The 22,613-nt window shown below is 44.2% G+C and overlaps 1 protein-coding gene across 2 annotated transcripts in view; it reads left to right on the forward strand.

Moving 5' to 3' along the window:
- PAX5 (paired box 5) overlaps positions 1-22,613 on the forward strand; it is a 128,640-nt gene that overhangs the window by 70,181 nt on the left and 35,846 nt on the right. For both annotated transcript variants that reach the window (XM_053931595.1, XM_053931594.1), the window contains one exon: positions 2,411-2,540. In XM_053931595.1, the coding sequence (XP_053787570.1) occupies positions 2,411-2,540 (130 nt within the window). The remainder of the gene's footprint in view (positions 1-2,410; positions 2,541-22,613) is intronic.

A 22,613-nucleotide genomic window follows, 5' to 3' on the forward strand; every position in this document is an offset into this window, starting at 1 on the left:
CCACATTCACTCTCTGCCTGTTGGGAGAGGTGGATCTTCCTCATGGGAGATCCAAAGAGATTTTCTAGTCTTCATGTGGCGTGGTTATGGCTTTCATAGAGCAACATGGGTGACCTCAGGCATCCCTCCCCAGGGGTTTGTGTGTGCTCTTCTAGAGATACCAGAAATTCTAAACAGCAGCATACAAGGACAGGTTTTTCCTCTGCTGTGCTGCCAGCCCATCCATGCTTGTGCATCACCAGCTGCTTGGGATGTCTCTACAGGGCTATTGTTTCTCTGATGTTTTGTCAGATTAGGGTTTTGGGGAAAGAAAAAATCTAGCAGTGCCTCCATATGTGCATGTACTCTGCATAGGGGAGAGGTGGGGTTGGAGACTCAGGAAAACATGGAATGGTGTGTGAAGGCTGAAAAATGTATTGTGGTGTCATGCTCAATGAGAAGAAGGAGCTTTAATTACACTTCTAGGAAGGAGCAAGGCTGGGACCATTATCAGCATCCTCTGCAGAGAAGGCAGGTTCCCAGGGCTCTGCTCTCCCAGGAGCAGAAGTGGGGATGTGTCAGAGGTGTGGGTGTCTTTGAAGCAGTGGTGGTAGACAAAAAGGCCTAGGTGAATGATGGCATGATGGCAAGGCAAAAGTGAGGACACAGAGGGTGTTGGAGGAGGCATGAGCTGAAAGAACTGAGGAATAGTACAACTTTATTGCAAAGGTTATTTAGGATCCTAGGAGACAAGTCAGAGAACTCTGATGCATGGGTGGTGCAGGACAAGGGTGGCCAGCAGCTAGTCCCTGGTAAAATGTATTTTTCATGCTCATCTGCAAAAGGTTTTTATGGGGAATCCTTCAAGGTGACAGGCTGTACTCCTACCTCATGCAAATGGTGTCTGCAGAAAAAACATGTGTATTACACAGAACTGTTAATACAGGATTATCAATGTAAATTACCTTCTGTTTGAGTGAGAACTGAGCTACAGAGACACTAGCATGTATTCCTGGCCACAGTGCTGAGTTAGTGGCAAGCACCGGATTATATGCTAGGTTCTCAAAGAAACTTGCAGGAAGGATGAGGACGTATTCACTCAAAACAGCTTTTGTTTCCTTAAAAAAAAAAAAAAAAAAAAAAAAAAAAAAAAAAAAAAAAAAAAAAAAAAAAAGTTAATTTATTTTGATGTCACATCCCTGGAGCTGTTCAAGGCCTAGTTGGATGGGGCCTTGAACAACCTGGTCTAGTGGAAAGTGTCCCTGCCCATGGTAGGGGGCATATATGATAAATTGGTCTTTAAGGTACCTTCCAATCCAAACGAGTCTGGGATTCTTTGTTTTTCTGAGTTTTGTTTTGGTTGCTCAAAAAAACCTCTATGTGATCCTGGGTTCATCTGCATTTCTTCATCTCTGCACGGCTTCTGCATTGACCTAATCTTCAGGAATTCATTAGAGATTGGCATCACAGTGATTGCTCTTTAGTTTACCTGTTCCCATTGTAGTTCTTTATTCAGTCTCCAGTTGATATGGGCATGACTGCCATCTCACAAATAAGGGATTAAAACTTAAAGGGCAGATATCAGGGAACAGAGAACTTTGAAAGAAAACTTCCCAGATTTGTGGGAATGGTCCTGAGAATAAGAAATCATTGAAAAAGGGCAAATGAAGATAAGCTTTGAGCCGTATACATATACATCCTTTAGACGCATGCATTGGCCTCATCGGCTATAGAATGCTGTAGCAATGGAAACTTAAACAGGGTTATAGGACACAAATACTCTGATTTCTGAGATCTGTGCTTGCTTACCATGGCCTCTTTCAGGTAATGAGATTAGGAAATTATTTGGAAATGGCACAGTGTTCTTACCACAGATGATATATTTTTAAATAACTTGGATTTAGAAACCGTTATCTACAAATGCATCCATTAAGCAAACTCTTATATATACATACCTTTTCTTTCCTGTGAAATGATGAAGAAATGCAACATTCCCAAGAAAAGGGAAATGGGAAAACCTGTTGCCACCTTCTCGTTAGTGCATGTCCCCTCAAGTGCCAACACTGAAATGTGGAGAGTGTGGAGGTTAAGAGGCATGAACATTTTCCTAACAAGTAGCTTGCACTTGGCAGGTAATCTACAAGTTTTCCTCTTTCAGGAAAGCCTTGTTACATATTAATGAGTTTGGTTTTGGTTTTATAAAGAAAACCTATTTTGGTGTTCTCCGAGAACACTGGTGATAAGCACAAACCTACTTATTGAACAGTTTGAATGTTGAAAAGCCCAGTGTAAATGGGCATTGCCTTTAACACTGGCTGAACAAAGGATTTTTGAGTTCTGTATTGCATCTGCTTTCTGTTGGCACAGGCAAAAAAAAGCTCTTGATTAGTAAATTTATTTCTACTAAAATGTCTTTTGTTTCTTTTTCCAGGCAACTGAATACTCAGCCATGGCCTCACTAGCTGGTGGATTGGATGACATGAAGGCAAATATAACCAGCCCTACTTCTGCAGATTTGGGAGCAAGTGTTCCTGGGCCTCAGTCCTATCCTATTGTCACAGGTAAATGATTTTCAAACACTGGTAAGTAGTGTGAATTGTCTGTACCTTCATATTACATGATGTGGTCCTTTATGGAAGAATTGTGTCATATGTGGAGTCATTTGCTCAAAAAGTCTCTTTTTGAATGTGATTTCATAGGACCTCTTGTTTAAAGAGAGCTGAATGGCTTGTGTAAATTGTTTGTGTATGTTTGTAGCTGACAGACGGAACCACCAACCCTCTTGTTCAGGAAAGGATGTGCCACTCCACCCCAAAAGTACATCCTGAATACCACAGCATCACTGAAAAGCAGAATACTTGCCTTTGCTTTTGGGCTTTGGAGCTATTTTTTTCATAAATGCACCTGGTATGTTTGACTGGATGGTGTTCTTATGACAGTTCAAACCAGCCTGAATTTTGGAAGATCATTTTATACCATTTCTGAATTGTACCTGTGCATTAAAGTTGAGCATTTAAATGAAAATCAAAGGCTGTTTGTTCAAGGAATGCCAAATCATCTGCATTTATTCAGCAGATGTAGAGCAAGAGTTAAAGAACAGCTAGAGTCTGATAAATGCTTTGGTCACCAATTTATTTGGGACTGACCCCATTGCTTGCAAGGAAAGTGGCCAAATGGTAAGCTAATTATTAAATTGTATCTGAAATTAGTTGTGCAAGTCAGAAAAATGGAGGGCTTTTAAAATTTAAGGCTCTGTGTTTCATAGGAATGTTAGCTCTGTGTGTTACTGCTATGTCTAATTGATGCAAATTTCATTGGATTTTCTCTGTTTTGACAAAGATTGGATGTAATGCTTTATTTTGTAGCTACAGTGGAAGATTATACTGTTTTTTGTAAAGTATTACTATGTCTTTAATGCCTTACAATCTCATCTAGCAGAGGAGAAGTTTTGAAAACAAGTGTTGTTACAAAGTTGTTTTAACTCAGTACAGCATCAGTTTTCGGCTTTTCTTGGCAAAGTTTATTCAGAAATAAATGGAAAAATCAAAGAGGATTCAGAAGAGATTGGAGAGTGAAAGAAATAGATGTGTAGCTTGAAGTGGGATGGGAGAAACTTTTTTCAGTATCTGTTTGGTTCTGAATGGGTGGTCTGAGTGTTGGACTCATAGGTAAGAAAGGTGTCTAGGCATGGATGGATGGGTAGAAAGAGAGATTTATGGAGGTGTGTGGCTTGTAAGATGTAAGGAGATAGAGCATTGGTACAGATATATCTGTGTCCTTCAGGGGTCTCTGCTGGAACCAGTGTTATCTAATATCTTCATCAGTGACACAGACAGAGGGATCACGGGCACCCTCAGCAGATTTGCAGGTGACACCAGGCTGAGGATGCCGTAACGCTCCTGAAAGATAGGGCCATCCAAGAGGGACTTGGAAAAGGTCTAGAAGTGGCCCATGGGAATCTCATGGATTTTAAAAAGGCCAGATGCTGATGCTACACTTGGGCTTGGGCTACTCCCAGGACTGATCCAGGCAGAGGACAAACAGACTGAGAGCAGCCCTGGGAGAAGGACTTGGGGGTGCTGGTGGGTGACAGCTGGCTCTGCCCTGGCCATGTGTGCTGGGACCCAGAAACACCCCTGTGCTGGCCTCGCCCCCCAGTGTGGGCAGCAGGGGAGGGGGCATTCTGCCCCTCTGCCCTGCTCAGGTGAGACCACACCTGCAGAGCTGCCTCCAGCCCTGAGGCCCAACACAAGAAGGATGTGGAGCTGCTACAGCCGGGCCAGAGGAGGCATCCGAGTTGATCAGAAGCCTAGAACACCTCTGCTATGAGGAAAGGCTGAGAGAGCTGGAATTTTTCAGGCTGCAGAAAAGAAGGCTTTGGGGAGACCTAACTGCAGCCTCTGTCATCTTCTAAAGGACTGCTCATCCAGCATTTACACCTGGCCAAAATGAGGTTCAGCCAAGAGCTGTTTTGTTTCTTTACCCTGGTTTAAGCACTTATGACATGTCTCATATTGCTACTTCCTTAGAGTGTTGTGAGCTGATTATCACATTTGTTAGAGTAAAACCTACTACAGAGGTGATGCTGCAGAGTTAAATATGGATTTCACAGAGGTTCTCCCTGTGATGTTATCTACACTTGAGCAAAGGTTCCAAATATTAAATTTGCTAGTTCTTCTCAAAAACATGGAGCAGGCTTTATGAACAGCAGATTCTAGAAAAAAACCTGCCATTATATGTCAGAGTGACAGCTACAACAGAATGCATTTTTCAAGACACTGGGTATTGGTATCTTTAATTTGAAAGTGCTGTATAGTTTTCTAATAACAGCATTCATAAAATGTAGATTTACATGAGCATATCAAGACTCTTCTAAACCTATGCATGTTTATATATTTTTGGAGGAAATTGTCTACCTGCTATACTTTCATATTCTCTTTCTAATAGCCATAGGAATTGTTTTGTGCTGGTCATGCACTGGAAGCACCCAGAAATCCCCATCACGATCTGGGCCCATATTGTATGTCTGAGTCATGGTCCCTACTCTGAGGCTTCCTGAGGAGCTGACCAGGCTATGCAGGTTGTCAGGAGCAGGAAGGATTCAGTAGCAAGTCATACTTTGTAATGTGCAAGGCGTGTCCATTACAGTGCACTTGGTGGTGTATTTCTCACTGTAGTTCTGGACAGATTCCTCTATTTTCTCCCCTAATATAAGTAATCTTTTCAGTCACAACTCTTTACCTAGCCTGTTTCCTTGGTGGGACAGGGAGTTTGGAAAAGGAGACACATTTATTGACCCTGTTTCCCTTGTAAGCATAAGGTGCATATTGCCATGGGACCTTCATTTGTGGTAGGTGTCTCTGAAAATCAGGAGCTGGGAAATGGTGCACAACAGTGGTTATGAGTGCAAGGTCCAACAAATGTCTGCAAGAATATCACCTGTTATGCCTTGTCAGAGCTTGTTTTGTGGTCTGTGGCCTGACCAAAGCTGTAGTAAAATCCGGTTTTTAGTTTAGTGTTCTGTAGCTCGGATGGGCAGGGGATGATAGGCTACCAGTACGGTAGCCCTACCAATAAGGTATCCTTGGAGAAAGGTCAGCTTCGTATCAGCCTCACTTCAGTGGTAAGGCCTTCAGTGTAAAGAGACCAAGAGCTGCTTAAAACAGTGTCAAATGAGTTATGATATCCAGAGCAGCATTGGTGGGAAACATCACTTCTCCCAGGAACTCTTCTGGTTATGTGTGTGGAGTAGAGCTGTGAACACAATTAAATGATGTTTCAACAGAGAATGGGGCTATTGGTAAGGATGAAAAATGGGTCAATAACCTGAAATATGAAAAACACGAATTCGAGCCAGGAACACTTGTATCTTTCTATAGCTATATCTGCTGTTGAAGCTTAAGCTTTTTTATGAGAAGTTTGGGAGTAGTCTGGGCTGCCATGTCTTTTATGGTGTCAGTCTTAAATCTGTAAGATTTTAAAAGATTTTACTGGATATATGTCTGAGAACAGAACTATCATTACAGTTTTTCATTGCTCTTGTTACCAGGTTGTGGTGTGGGTGGCAAAGCAATGTTGAGATTTAAGATGGCAAAGATCCTCTGTGCACTTGTTGGTAGAAAATGTAATATTTCTCTCTCTTAGCCAGCTGGCAGATCCAAACATATGGGATAGATCATGAAAATTAAAGGATTGCTCAAACATGGACACTCATGCTAGTACTTGCTGTTAAGGAGAAATGTCACAGCTCTCAGTACTACTTCATTCACCACCTCTCTTGTGCTGTGGATCACCAGCGAAATCTCTGATTTGCTGGTGATCCATTTGCTTTCTTTGCATTGTTTTTATGCCACATTAAATAGTAAGTTTAAAAACCCCTCCCGTCACTGCATGCTGCCACAGCTTGTAAGGGCTCTCTCCATTTACAAGCTGATGACTTAGGTCTGGCACATTGCTGCTGTTGTCAGCAGTTTCCAAGCAGCCTGTGATTGTTACTAATTACCTCCAGATGCATTTTCCCTGCTTTGACTTGCTGATTTCAGCATGGTTGGTGTCACTTTGAGAGGATAAAGCCATGTTAAACTGATATCTTTATGTGGCTCTCCAGTACTGTGCTGGGGGTGGATTGATGAACCTGCAGCAGTCCAGCTGTGTCCAGCAGCAGAGTCAGTATGTTCTTACAGACCCAAGAGTGGCTGTTGACCAGCCTCACCTCACCCAGGGGCAGAGAATCATCATTTACTGGACTGGGGTGTGATGGGAACTCTGTATCACTCCATTAAAAGAAGTGTCACAGGGCACAGTTTTGTCAGTGGGCTTTTTGTCTAGCAAATGCTGGAGTAGAGGAGCCTGGTCTTCTTCCATGCTGGGACATTTCTATCACCCTTGGCTCACCTGCTCTTCCTCACATGCAGAGGGAGACCAAGACTCTGCCAAGTATGGACAAGTTATGTCTTATCCTCCGCATTCAAACTTGCAGCCACAGCTTGGAGTGTTACGTTCCTTGCTTCTTTCTGTGATCAGCCTTGTTCTGGAGAGCTAAATCCATGGACTTTGCTGCCCATTTTGTATGCGCATCAAAAAGGAGAGAAAAAGAGAGCAAGAGCAGTATCAGAGTCAGTTTACTATTTGGAGGGATGGAGAAGGACAGACATTCTCAATGGCTGTCATCTTAGTTACCTACTCTGGCTTACATTGCTGGACTCTGCCACTAGACACAGGTGATCCCAGATGTGAAGCTGAACTGAATAGAGCAGACTCCACCTCTGGGAAGATCAGCCTGGCCATTCCATTATTGTAGATGTATCCAGCATCTTAGGTGTAGTACATTGTGTCAGGTAGTTAGTTATTAGAATGTGTGGCACAGATCTGTGAGTAATGTGGGTAACAGGGGTATGTTTAGCAATCCATATTCCTGGAATAATGTGTAGTTTTTGTAGTTAGGAAACACAGTTGCTTAAATGGGATAAATGCAAGCAAAAAGACATTTTTTTCTACTGTTCTGTGGTGACATGCAGTACTCAGCTGGCCTCTCAATGTGCTTATCCTTAGGACTGCTCAGTCTTTCTGCTCCCTGTCTTCATGCTACTTTGTTTGTGCCATCATGTAACTGCAATTTATGAGCCACTGTTTTGCCAGGTTTTGTTGAATGGAAGGTATTATTTGTCCCTTCTGAAGCTACGCATGAGATGGTTGAACTGCATGAATTCTGATGCCTTCAATAGGAGGAAAGAAATCACTACTCTAAAATCCCAGGCGGAGCTCTTGCCACGATTAAACACTAAAATATTTCAGCACTTAGCTCAATGCAATCCAAAAGGACTTGTTTTTTCAACAAGAAAACAAGTGGCAGTAGGGTGCAGATCACTTCCAGAAGAGTGGTAATAGATCATTCTCAGCCTGTGGATGGAGGATTTATCTGAGCAGCCCTATAAACCAGACTTTGGCTGGAGGGGTCTGGGGAAATCTCAGACTCCACAGACTAGAGTTTAGGTATTTAATTTGGACTTGACACCTACTTTTTTGCATAACTAAGTTAGCTGGGCTGGGTGAACTCCAGAATTGCTTTCTAATCTCAGCTGCCCTGTGTTTCTGTGGTGGGCTCTGTGCTTCCATGCTTCTGGGTGGAGCTGTGTGTTATTGTTTTTTTGGTGGGATTTGGCCCAGGGTGGCTCGGCGACAGCCTGCAGTCCATGTTATTAGGACCACTGGTAACTTCTGAGGGTCTGCCTGTACCAGCCTGGGCATGAAAATGGAGTAGGTGGGTAAGGAAGCTTTCTTACAATTTATTTGTCTTTTTGTACATGATTTTAAGGGAGCATTTTAGAGATAGCACAAAACATGGAAGGAAAATATGGATGTTTTGCTTTCCATTGTTTCATTTTTGGGGGTGGTGGTTTTGCATCTTTGTATCCTTTTCCTTTTTTCAGTCAGAGAGTCATTTAGGATGGGAAAGGTCTCCAAGATCATCAAGTCCAACCACTAATCCACTGCCAAATCTATGATTAGCAATGTCTCCAAATGCCTATATGTCATTTAAATCCCTCCAGGGACATCACTGCTGTGGACAGTCTGTTTCAGTGCCTGACAGCCCTTTCAGTGCAGACAATTTCCCTGATGTCCAATCTAGGCATTCCCTGGTGCAACCTGAGGCCATTTCATCTTCCCCTGTTGCTTTCTAGTGACCAGGAAAAGACACCAGCCTTCAAACTCCTTCCCTGGGATTCTTGACCTGACTGAACCTCTCTGATGAAGACTGTAAGGGCTGTGTTCCTCTGGTAATGGCTGGGAGGGTGTAAGCAGAAGCGAGGACATTTGGGTTGTGTAAACATCTTGAAATCTGACTATTTCTTCTTATGGCTTTGGAAATTAGGAGTCTTAGGGGTACACAAGAAAAATTAAGAGTTCAGTCTTAAGAGTATGTGGTGAGGTGTGCACATCCAGGTAGAATATTTAACCAGTATGGATAGGTGAGGTGAAATGTGGTCAAAGACTGAACCCTTTGGCCCACAAAAGAAGGAAAGGCTGCCTTTCTGTGCTGGGTCTTGGCTGGATTCTGGGTACACATCCCACATCGGAACAAAGTCACAACCTCTTTCCAAGTTCAACTTCTCTTTACTTTTTAGTTTTGCTCTGCTTAAGGCTAAAGTTTAACTCTGCTCTCTGAACCTAGTGCTGGCATTCCAAGGAATGCTTTCCCTCTGTCTCGATTTGTATTTGATCTGCCTTTTATGGACCATTTTTGATGGTCATCTGAGACAACTAAATATTTTTTGTGTCTGATTGAAACAATAATGTAACATTTAAAAGCAAAAAAAGCTCCCAATAGATGACTTTGAAGAATACATAATGAAACAGAACTTTTCTCTCCTTCATGCACACCTGATGTTTACGGTGAAGACTGCTATTATTTTAGAGGTGCAAAAGTGTGATACAGGGTTAGTAGTTCATTAACAAGAAGTAAAACTGTGCCTTAATAATGATGGGAAAAGCATTGTGTAATCTGCTGGTGGCAGTTCCTGGGGGAGAACAGGGATGTTTATTTTAATTTGTATATTACTGTAATCAAAGAGAATGAACCTAAGAATCTCCTGTCTAGCTGATTCAGCAGTTGTAGGTTGTTTATTGTCATGAATTCAGGTCTTGTTGCCCACAATGAGAAACCTGGTTTCATTAGGAAACACTATTTGTCCCTTAAACAAATAGCATTTACTACTTTGTATTTTAAGAGTGACTGGGACAAAAGTGTTGTAAAAGGAAGATCTGTTCAGTAGGATGATAGTTTAGGTGGCTTTGCAACTGGAAATGCCAAGGTCTGGAGAATAGCAGTGTGGGAAAACATACATTATGCTCTTTATCTTCTGTCTTTTCTGAGAAGTAGAATTTCTGTGTAGAGATAACAGGTATTTATGGAAACTTGGAGGCCTGCTCTCAGACATTTTTGAGCTCCCTGTCTTGGGAGAGAGATAAAAGCAGAGATCATAAAAGCATGGAGGAAATTCACACCGTTGTGAAGTGTTACACAGGCCTGTTGATATGTGAGGCTGGGAACAGCCCACACACTTTTTGCTCTGGCTAAGATGAAAGTTAGCAGTATATTTGGCCATGTTGTGCCAGCATGGTGATGGAATAAATCTACTCTTTACACTTCAGCTGTGGATTCTGGCCCCCTTGGTTACCTGGACATACTTGCTTCTCACAGTGACATAGCACTGGGCTGTCTTTGCCGATGTCTCACCATTTAGGAGGTCTGTGGTTGGTCATCCCAGTAGCAAGATCTCCAGGTGGAAAGAAGAAAACACCAGCAGAAGGTGACTTGTCCAAAGAATTTCTGCATATAAGGTTAGGGATTCTAATCAGTATGTGCCTGCTTCTTTCCAATGGCTATTGAGGGAAGGAGGAGTGCTTAGTTTAAGCTGGACCTGTGTAGGTGGGTTGGACCTGCCCTAGAGAGAGAAAGAAGGGTCACCTAAAGATACTGAGGAGAATTGTTATCCAGGTGATAGTCAGCAGCAGTTTTACAGTTGTGCTTTCACCAGCAAACAGAAAGGAATTAAATTATTTTGATTTAAAATTAAAAAATATTCGCGTTTTTTCGATGGAAAGTTATTTCAATTTGTACTTCCTGTTCCAACTCTCTGAAATAAAAGTAATGTAACTTTTCCACAACTCCTTCTCCCTCTTTTTTTTTCTCCCCTCCCATCCCTATCCTCAAATTAGCACAGTTTTGAAGAAAGTAAAGAAAATATTTGGATTTGTTGATACTATATTTTTCTTCTGCAAAAATGCTTTGGTAGCCTTTTTGTTGTTGTTGCCTAGTTGTAATAACAAAAATAAAAAGCCTTCTTTTGAGGCTATATACAGGTTTTGGTCATATAACCTGTCCCTACCTGGAAATGTTGATCTTGTTTAAGCATGGAACATAATCACAGAATTATACTTTAACTTTTGCAGGACTGTTTTGAAGTGCAGATTGGTGTTGGTAGATGGATGGTTTCTAGTGAAATGTTATGCTAAGAGTTACAGCTTAGTTTCTACATTTAATAGATAAAAGTGCGGATGCATTTCCCAATAATCTATTCATCACTCACAATAGGATCTGCCATGTTAAAGACTTGAGAAAAGGCCACATAAACTCCTGTGGAAAGCAGCCAGTCTGAAAACCAAAAGTGTAATTTTTAATGAGAAGACAGAGTCTAACTGCGACACTGTTGAGTTTTTCCATTTTTATGAATTCTTATCTTGCTATTAAAGAAGAAGTGCATTTGAGAAAGCAAACGAGGGCACTTGTACCCCACTAAGACCCAGGCTATTAACTGCCTCTTTTGATGATGTACAGCCTGACTCTGTTGGGAGTTTGGCTGTGGATTTAAATGTTGAATTTAACTATGGTAAACATATTTGGTGCAAAGCATGTATAATAACAATTTGCATTTACATAGCATCTTTTACTTAAGGATTTTGCAATGTCTAATTAATTAAATCTGTTTCCCCCTGCCCCAAATACCACGGTGGTATGGATAATAAATGCAATTTTAAATTGAGCAGCTATAGCAGGAGGATTAAGACAAGAGGGTTCTGGTGCCTTCATGGTGGTTCTGATTGTGGCGGGCCTAGGGCTTGTTCTGCAAACATGCTGAGCAGCCTCATCGTGTGCTTACAGTGGTCTGAAGCACCCTGAAAAAAAAAAGGATGTCAAACCAGCTCCACACTGGTGGGTGGAAAGTGCTCTGCGGGCTTCATGCACAGTGTCTTATGCTGGTGTTTGGGTCCTGGGGATGCTCACATGCAGCTGTGCCACCCACTGCCATGGCAGCTGGGGTGTTCAGGTGCTCAGGGCTGGCTGGCAGCTTTCAGGACATCAATGGCTAGTTCAGCCAACAGGTAGAATTTCTCACTGTCAGACAAATGCTGAAATCTGTTGTAGATCTCCAATTTGGAAATAATTAAAAAAAAAAAAAAAGAAATAAAAGAAAGGAAAGGAAAGCATTCTAATTTGCTCAAATGCTTCCTTAATTGCTTTTTCTTTTGGCCCACAACAGTAACAAAACATCTAAGAGTTTCTGTGCAAGCCACCAAAATTATATTTCCAGGTGAGTAGTGGGATGCATTGACATCTGTGCTTCTGCACACCACAAAAATAAAATCTAGCAGCAAGCTGAGTCAGGCTGCAGCAGTTGTTTCTGGGAGAAGGTAATTGTTTTAGTGACAGTGGTTGAAGACCTCTGAAAGGTATTGAGGTGCTGGAATGAGTCCAAAGACAATCAATGGATGTGGGAAGGATGTTGCTCACAAGCATTATTAGGTGCAGACAGGGAGCTAAGGGGCTCATACTGGAGAAAAGGGGATTCAGGGGGACCTTCTGTCTCTCTACAGCCTCCTGACAGGAGGGTGGAGCCAGGTCAGAGTCAGGCTCTGCTCCCAGGGAACAGAACAGGGCAAGAGGACATGGTCTCAGGATGGGGAAGGTTTACACCAGATATTGGGAAAACATCTTCAATAAAGGACTGATCAACCATGGCACGGGCTGCCCAGGACAGTGGCGGAGTTGCCATCCCTGGAAAGATTTACAAGCCATTTGGATGTGGCACTTGGAGACGTGGGCTACTGGTGCCCTCAGCAGTGCTGGGGAATGGCTGGACTCGGCTGTCCATCTCTCCTTGTGGGGCTGCACTGGGGATGGTCATTGTAGGAATAAGGGAACACTGGCAATAACAAGGACACTCAGGGCATACATCACACCTGGCGCATGAACACGGGGTACAGGGTTGCAGAGCACACTTCTGCTTTGTGTGTCATTGCCTGCATCTGCTGAAGCCATACCAGGAGGTGCTCCATGAATCCTCATGTCCTGCCCTAGAGCATCCCAATGGCTTTGTCCACTCCAGAGAGGCCAGTGTTCATTCTGTAGCCAAATGTTTGATCAAAAGAGGTACAGCTGCTGTGGCCTTCCACTGTAAGGATGTGCAAGGCTGCAGAAGTCACATCATATCTTAGGGAACATGCAGAGGTGGGATTATCACCTTATGGCCAGGTACACCTTGTCCATTGTATAAGGGTACACTTAATAGATTTAGGGATGCACTGCTGCATCCTCACTACTCAGGAGACAGATTTTATCCATCTTTTCTGGGGACTTCACTACCTTCAAGTTTTGATATTAACTCGGGTTCTAATGAGACATGATTTTAACTTCTTAACATATGACTAGGATATCATTGGGCCGTACTGTGACATGGATAAAGCAGCTCTGTGGTGCTCTGTGTGATATTACCTCCCTGCCCTGACCAGCTTGTGGTGGACAGGAGTGCCTGTCCCCTGTGCTTGACCCCTTGGAGAGATGGAAAGCCACTGCTCTTGTGCATCATGTCACCCAAGGGTTTGTAGACCATGGAGTTACTTCTATGCTTTCCTCTGCAAGACACTGCCTGCAGACCCTCAGCAAAATGCTCCCTTTCTGTAGTGGCTGCTCTGGGCTCTTCTGGCTGCAGCTGGCCTCTGGTGCAGCAGGGGAGGTCCCTCCTGCTGGGTGGATACAGAATGAATTTGCAGTCCTCATGGAGGGGAATGCACAGTCATGGTTTTGGGCATGGTGCTCCACCAGCGCTAGCTGCTGTCATCACCGTCATTCCTCTGTCCCCACTACCTGGTATAAAGAGGTTGTAGGCAGCAGGGAACAGCAGTGGCACCACAGGTCTGGGAGAGGAGGGGAGTGAGTGTGAAATTTAGGTATCCCTCTGGGACACTGTCCCAGTCTCTCCTCCCTGTGGAGTGGGGTGGTAGGGGTGGTAGGGGCACATCAGCTTTGCTCAGCGTCACATACACCTTGCAGAGAACACAGCAGCTCTGCCCCCATCATCCAAAGTGCTGTCCTGAATGTACTCCTTTCTCTGATCTTTGTAATTATCCCTGCCCAATCTTTCTTCATGTTTTCTTTTAATTATTTCCCCTTTCTTCTCGCCTCATCTTTTTTCTCCCCTAAAACTCCAACACTTCTCTCTGGTGTATTGAGAATGTGAGTGAAATTGAAGGGTGGAATGTCTCAAGTCTTTATGATGATGAATTACTTTCACTGCCAAACCTTTTATTTTCTGTGATTTGGAAAGAAGGGAAGCTGATTTATTGTGGTCAACTGTCATGCCATTTAATACAGTTATAAATTCTGACACCATGATGGCCACTGTTGGCCAGGGACCTCCTCTGGCCACTCTCCTGTCCTGCTTTTGTCCATGGTCACTGTCTTCAGTGGAGGAGCAGGCAGGTCAAATTGTGAGCTGGAAGTACTCACTTGAAGAGTAATGGCTGAGGATCAAGCAAGCCCCAAGTGTCTCATCCAGACCCAGGCAGGCTGCGCTGCCACCAGGTCTTGGATGGGTGAAGATGTCCCATGGCTGGGCATCCCTACAGCATCCCCCCATCCTGGTGCTCATGGATTGATTGCTTCAGTCCTGCTTTAATGTGGCAGAAGGGGAATTTCACAGGGGCTTGGAGCAAGATCCCTTCCCACAATCCCTTCTGTTCTCTGGTCTGAACTCACTGCAGGATGCTTCCCATAAAGTAATCCACACATTTGTTATTTTTTTAACTACATGGTGCATCAGTTGAGATACATATCTCACTATGTAATGAGATGCTGTCCACCCACTAGAAAGCTTGGAAAGAGGTGGGACTTGGAAATACTAATTTGGTTCTGCTGCTTGATGGGGCAGATGAAAAATAAAATTTTGTCTCAAAGTGATTTCAAATGACATGTTTTAGGTTCCTTCAGCCAAAGAGAGTAAAACATTTCAAACTTGACAACTGAGAATATTTGGTGGAAAATACTGAAACCCCAGTGTGTCAACATTTCCATAGCTTCACTATTTCCATCACAGAATCTAGGTAAAGTGCCTGATTTCAGCTTTTCATCTTATTCCAGGATAATAAAAGCATTACTTAAATATCAGAAAAATCAGCATATAGGTTGTTGACTTGGACTTTGTTGAACCCTAATTAAGATGTAATAATTGAGGGTGTACATATTTGTTCTGTGAGGAGTAGAAAACCACTCATGACATTAGCAGTGATGCTTGGATTGGAAATGCCTCCATCTCAGATGAATTCCAGATGCAGATCATAAATATTGATCTTTGTGAGATGAAAAATTTCAGCGTGGGTTTAGTTGGATTTTCTCCTCCTTTGTGCTTATGTAGCAAGCTGAATAACCAGTTGTCAGTATACTCATGTCTTCCTGTTTCTGGATGCACCAGCAGGCTGCTGGGTTGTGTTCACCCATGTCAGCATTGACAGGACTGCCCTGTCTGGGGAGGTGTCTGTCTGCATAGCAGCAGGTAGGACAGTGAAGCCCCGGGTTGTATGGCATCTGGCTGAGCACTGGCAGCCCCTAGCACAGCAGTACTGCACTGAGCCTGGCTGGACATGCTGCGGTCCTGAGCAGTGACATGAGGGGCCAGAGCATCACCAGTCCTTGGATGCTGGCAAGGGGTGCAATGGTGTGGCTTAGGACCAAAGGGATTCCCACTGAGGCAGGGTTGCATGCTGTTTGGGCTTCTTCTTCTGCTCTTGCTGCTCCCAAAACCCTCTGGATGTCACTGCTGTCCTTTGCAAGGTCCCTGGAAAGCCATGTCCTCCCTTCTCTCCTGGTTGCTTGGCTGGATCAGCTTACCTGCTTTTCCACACATGGCTGGGAATATGAAGCTGGGGATCATCCAAGCCCACCAGGACCTGGCAAGGACCCAGGGCTCTGCAGCCTGAAGGCTTGCCTGGATTCTAGTACCCTCTCCAGGCCACCCTGTGTAGTTCTCAGACCTGGGTGCAGTGTCACCCCAGCTGCAAGGCTGGGAGGAGGAGGTGGGCTGCCCTGCCCCTCCTGATATGACATAATGTGTCATATCATATCATCATATCATATCATATCATATCATATCATATCATGTCATGTCATATCATATCATAGTCATACAGATGCTCTGGAGCAGCACCTGTACAGTAGGGCCTTTTCATGCAGTTCATACCACAGCAATCACAGCACAGCATATCCCAGGTAGTGGCAGCCCCACTTACAGTGGATGGGGTATCATAGAATCACAGACTGACAGAATCACCAGGTTGGAAGAGACCTTCAAGGTCATTGAGTCCAACCCAGCCCCAAGACCTCAACTAAACCATGTGCCACATCCACTCTGTTTTTTAAACACATCCAGGGATGGTGACTCCACCACATCCCCAGGCAGAACATTCTAGTACTTTATCACTCTTTCTGTGAAAAACCTTTTCCTAATATCCAACCTATATTTCCCTTGATCCAGCTTGAGGCCGTGTCCTCTCATTCTGTTAGCTGCTGCCTGGAGAAAGAGACCAACCCCACCTGACTACAACCTCCTTTCAGGAAGTTGTAGAGAGTGATAAGGTCACCTCTGAGTCTCCTTTTCTCCAGGCTGAGCACCCCTAGGTCCCTCAGCTGTTCCTCAGAGGGTTTATGTTTCCAGCCCCTCACCAGCCTGGTGTTGCCCTCCTCTGGACACACTCGAGAGTCTCAACATCCTTCCCAAACTGAGGGGCCCAGAATTGGACACAGCACTCAAGGTGTGGCCTCACCAATGCTGAGTACAGTGGGAGAATAACCTCCCTGCTCCTGCTGGCCAGGTCACCAGCATTCTCAGATGCCCTTCATGAAGTGGCCATCGTGGCAGCTGGTGGTTCAGAGGCCTCTCCATTTTTCCTCACACACTTTCCCAGTGCCTAGTAAGGTCCCAGAGGTGACTGCATGGCCTGGTATGAGCCCTCTGAGTTGTCTGTGGACAGGAAGTTCTTTTAGCCAGGTCTGTGGGATGAATCCTGAAGATCTGAGCCCTGCTGAAGGAGGCCCTCCCTTGGGAAGGATCTCTGATCCCAGGGCAGCTACCAGCCTGAGCCAAGGCTGTGGACCCCAGTAATGTGCAGGACCACTCCTCAGGGCTGGCATGTCCCTTTTCGTAACTTAAATTAGTAACTTCGTTTGTTAAATGGGCTGAACATGTGGGGTTGGAAAACATCTGGATTTCCATTTCATGATGAGGCAGAGATTGGAGGCCAGCCACCTCTCCCCCATACATCCCATACATATCCATTAGTTTTTGGGACTAAAACTAATGTCATGCCACCACAGTAAAATGCTAACAATGCTACTTTTCATACTACAGGTCCTACTGTTTGGTTTTTCCCTTGTAGCTCCAAGGAGTTGTCTGGAGTCTGGTAACAGTGAGAGGAGCTCATAGTTCTTGACATACTGATGGTAGTTTCCTTCTAGTCTTCTTGATTGCAAAGAGAAGCCAGAAAACATCTTTTGGGCATTTGTAAAAATCCAAACAGTGGGAAAGAAGAAAAGGGAAAATGTTTTATTTAAATATCTCTTGGTAACTCAGTTCGCCTAATGATTTTTCTGGGGTGTTTAGCATCTAGCTGTGTATTTACATGAACAGGGATCCCCCAGACCACAAACTTTTCATGCTGCTGATCCTCTTGGTCATCCGACATCTTTCCAGCAGCACAGTGATTACTGTGGAGACAGTCTCACCAAGCCTGCTGTGCTGCTCTTATTAGAAGTATTGCTGTGCTGCAGAAGGAAAACAACAATAAAGGGAATATGTTGCTTCTGCATGCGTTAAGAGCACTGATCAAACCACAAGAGATCCCATTTCAGACATAATGTGCATTGGAGGGCAAAATTAGATTGAGGAGTAAATGGAGCCTAAAATCTCCATAGCTTTATTCGTCAGAAAGCTGTTTCATTGCGTGGTTTAATTCTCCTATTTCTTTCATTCACTGCATGTAGCATGCTGGCTAGAGTACATTTTAGAAATAAGGCAATGAAAAAAAACCCTTCTTTAATATGGCAGTGGTTGTAAGGTGTGTAAGGCTGTTCAGACCTAAGATGTGAGGTGATATGAAATGCAGAAACATGTTACTCAACAGCAGAAAAACAGCCAAACTGGCACTTCCTACATTTTAGCAGGAAGAGGTATTTTGTTTTGAAGTTGTTATTTTCTATTTTGGCTTTTGATTTTGGTTTTCTTTTGCATTTATTTAATTCTGAACTCTTTAAAGTTGGTTTTATTATTCCTATTTGAAAGTTTTACTTCATTACTGCTTGTGAATTACACTGCATGATGAATGGCACTTAAACCAAAAAATAACATTTTGTAGGCTAAGACCTGCCATGATGGTAAGCCCATTATTTTTATGTGCGATTTCATTTCTCTCTGTTTTAAACATGTCTGTTTGATGGGAGGAGGCTAACTGGTCTCTCAGCTAAGTAGACACATGGGGTTTTTTGCCTTTGTAGGCAACACTTGATGTCATTTTCAAATGAATGCAAATTGCTCAGGAGAGCATTTGGTGTGCAGTGAATACCTTCTGAAATATTGAAAACTGCAGATCAATATAGTTGGCACCAGTGGTATGACCAGAGCAGGAGGACAAGCCCATGTGTGTCTCTGTCCTATACACACCTTTGTGCATCCATACTTCCAGTCTGCATTCCCTGCTCCATTTCTTTTCCAGAACCTCTGGAAGCTCACTTGGCTTCCCTCATTCTGCTTCAGCAGTTCCCACATCCAAACTGCCTGCAATTTTGGCTCTTCCTGCCGTGCACTGTGAACCATGGAAATAAGAAGGGGAAGAGGAGCCAATTTCAGGCAGTTTTCCAGTGAAACTTTGACCAGACTTGAAACCCAGTTGAGTACCTCCATCAGTTTCAGTGTTATGTAAGCATTCTCATCTTTGAGATCTCGACCAACAGAAGATCCCATCCTGTTGGAGCCAGGATGAGCTGCCTTCCCCTGCTCTTGAAACTTAACATCTGTGAAGGTGCTTCTCTGCCACACCAGTAGGCGGACTGACCCCTGGACCACGAACCAGTGGGGGTTTATTCAAGCTTAGGCTGTTGGGTCCTTGTGCCTCTGTAGCCTTTTCTGTGGGTCCCTGCTGAGCTCATGAAGGTCCATCCTTTTGGCTGTGGCAGGGCCCTGCAGATCCAACAGCTGTGAAAAGATTTAAGATTTTTGCTTTGTTTGGGTCTATTTCATATTAAAAAAAACCCCAACTAAACCAGACCCACAACAAATAGACAAACAAAATGTTTGTCTTAAAAAACTCCAGATCTGAAAAAAGTTTAACAGAAAGTACCAAATAAAGTAAAACCAGCCCAGAGCAGTATGCACTTCTTGGCTGTATTTGTGACATCTTTTATATCAGTCCTCACTGTCTTAAATTTTATATAGCAAAGTAATTTTAATCTTGAAAATGAGATTTAACTTCTTTTTAAAAAATAAAATCAAATATTCTATCATCTTCAGAACATTTTCAATACACACCCATTAACTTCTTGAAGGTAAAATGCCAAATAAAGAGCTCTCTGCTTGCATAAACTCCAGGTTTACACAATTCAAGTTGTTGGGGCATTTCTGTCTCTTAGTGTAAAGGTTTCATTATTAAAGGTCTTGTCTGGCACTGGCACAAATGCAAATGTGACATGACCTCTGTGATCTGCGACCTCCTCCTCATTGTGTCTGTTTGGCCCCTCCTTTGGGAGGGACTGTGCTCTTCAGTAAGGGAGCAGTTCCCAGGATTTAGGCATGCAGTAGCTGTGCAGGGACATGGACCTGTGTGAGATTTACAGACTGTGCCAGGCAGCCTCCCTCAGGGAACCCTCAGCCTCCCCCAAGGAACCCTCTTCTTCAGGGTTCTGCTGCAGCTGCTGCAGAATGCCCCATGCTGCTTGTGACCTGCTCCTCCTCTGTTGTTCTCCAGGGAGGTGTGGGAGGGGAAGGGCCCCACAAAATGGATTTAATGGATCCAGACCACCACGTGTCCTCCCACAAGATCTCATCATCCTTGCTCTGACCTCCATCTGCCCTCCCTGCCTTTTGGTGTCCCCTTGATAGATGAGAAAGTTAAAGTTGTGGTGGTGTGTAATTTAATGTGGTGGGATCATCTCCATCATTCTGCCATGCATCCCATGCATACCCACACTTCCCCACATCCTTCCACATGCAGAGCTGTGAGCTCCCGAGACCCAGGCCATGTTTTGCCCTGCCCCAGCCAGTGGTGGGCCTGCTAGCCCCACCTGGGCTCAACAAAGAGAAACCTTGCAAGGCCTGAAGATGTCATTTATCATGGGGCAGAGAAAGGCTAAATTATGCAGGTGCATTTTAGTATGTGGTTAGTTGTTGGCCACACAAGAATTAGGGTGAGAGTAGGTTCTTGCAAAGATATTGTCTGTCTGGGATATTTTTCCCTATTTGCCACACAGATGTCCCATCCAATACATTGTGAGTGTGTGCATTGAATGAAGGGGTCAACCTGTGGAATTCTAACCTTGCATGTGTTTCAGGAGGGACAAGAGAACCAGGTGGTCTTTGACCAAGGTGGATGATGGTGCAGCTCAGATCTGCAGAAAAAACTTTCTCATCCTAGCAACCCTAAAAAGTATGTGACAAGCTGGAATATTGAGTTGTTTATAGGGTGCAAGAGCTCCGTTGCTGCACAGAAGAAGGAACAGGAGTTTTATGCAGCAGGACAAAAGAGATTTCCAGAGGAGATGGGACTGAGGGCAGAGCACTCTGTAGCTCCAGGACTCCTTCTTAGGAATCACAGAGAAAACATACTGGCGTATTCATCTGTACTTTCTCACTGCATTTTTGTTCTGACAGAAAGCATCAGTCTTCCTTCCTTTCTCTTTTACCTGCCCTGTCTCTCTCTTAAAAGTGTAATTGGGCCAATGGACAGAGTAACAGAGACACCTGCTATGAAAGGCAGCTTTGGAGTCCTGTAAACATCTGCTGCTTCTTTGCAGATGAGGAGAAAAACAGACCCACATCTGCAGCCCCTGTTTCCATGCAGTGTGCTTAATCTGAATTTTATGGCTCTGATAGCAGATTACGGTGCCACTGTCATGAGCCCTTGCAGCCCCAGTCACAGTGGACACTGCGCATTTCAATACCTCCTCCACTAATCTTTCCCCCACTGCTCCCATTCCCTGGCTGCTAATTTCACGCAGGCACTTAAACATGATGGATAATTGTGTTCTGCTTATCAATGTTTAATTTAAGGGCTGTTCCATCTGACCTGAATGCCCTCTGCAAGAGCTGTGCCTCATTATTGATTTCATGGTCATACCTGTGACATTACCTGCTTTGTAGGAAGTAGACTTTGACATTCCTGTGAGGCTTTGGCAGCCAGAGCTAATTGTCAGAAGAATAATCGAGTCAGCAAAATCATTACAGGTGATCTGTATGTTACCACTGTTTTATCTGCCTCTAATTAGGTGCAGGAGAGGTAACTCATCACAGTAAGCACACCACACTGGTTTGATGTCCACAAATAGAGCAAGATGAGCACAGGAGGGGAGTTATTCATTAACAGCAGCGATTCAGTGTGTTGGAGTCCTGTGCTGGTGACATCTCCTTTCCCAGTGGAATGGCATGAAATGCTGTACTGCAGGCATCCATGGGATACAGAGTCTGAGCGACTTTTGGGCAGGACTGAATGTTGGGGCATGTGCTCAGAGGCTTTGGACCTGAGGCAGTAATGAGTGTGCTGCTGCTGTGGAGCAGCATTTTGTGTGTGATAAAACCAGACAGCTTTTTTAGGACATGATTTTCTCTTGTTTGGGTACACCAATGCCCCATGCTGCTGCCCTGGGCACACCCTGGGTGATACACACACACCCCCAGGTGGCAAAGGGAGCAAGAGCCAATTGATGGAGCTCGTCAGGTCTTTTCTGATAAAGTCATTGTGCATTTGACCAAAACATTTTATTTGGGGTAACAGTTGAAACAACCAGGTTAGCATGATTAAGTTCTTCACGGAAGAAAGGGAGCTTTTATAAGTGGGAAAAGGGGTTTTCAGAATAAAAGTCAGTGTTGGTAATCAATTTCACTGAAATAGGCTAGAAATTTGGGGTTGCTGCCCAGAGTTGAAGTGGTACCCAAAAGGAATCACTGCCAATTACTTTTTTTTTCTGATGTTAAAAAATGACATTCCTTCCTGTAAGGCACCACAGCTTCCTCATATCTGGGGTAGCAGATGCCTGGTATGGCAGGATGGCTGCCAAAGCCCACCAAAGAGAGAGCAACATGTGCAGGCTGCTGGGGCCAGCAATCCTCTGGGGTCCTAGCAGCAGAACAGCAACAGTGCAGGTCCCTTCCTCTGCCAGTGATGTTTGAAGGCACTTGACGACGGAGGTGCTGTGTGACAGGACCAGGAACATGACCACAGCAGGAGTGCCATCCTCCTCCCATCACAGTGTGGAGTCTTAGAGACCATGCAAGGTCATTTTGAAGACAGCACAGTCTAAAGCCAAGTTAATCCATCGGGGAGGCCTTCTGGAAGTGGTTTATCAATTCTACTGGTGCCCTGCTGCAGCTGCTACGTGGCATCCCTGCACGTATAAGGAATGCCACATATAAGCATAAGGATTCCTTGCACACAGAGGCTGCCAGGCAAGGAGCTGTAGAACCCTGGAGTGAATGGGATGGTGCTTGGAAGCACCTGCCCAGCTTATTGCACAGCTCTGAGGGTTACTGTGACAGCATCTCTTCATTGCTAGTTTGTAGTGCAAACCTGCATTTTTAAAAATAGTTTTCTGGAAAGAC

This window comes from Vidua chalybeata, chromosome Z (assembly GCF_026979565.1).
Source record: "Vidua chalybeata isolate OUT-0048 chromosome Z, bVidCha1 merged haplotype, whole genome shotgun sequence".
In the NCBI taxonomy this organism is placed as follows: domain Eukaryota; kingdom Metazoa; phylum Chordata; class Aves; order Passeriformes; family Viduidae; genus Vidua; species Vidua chalybeata.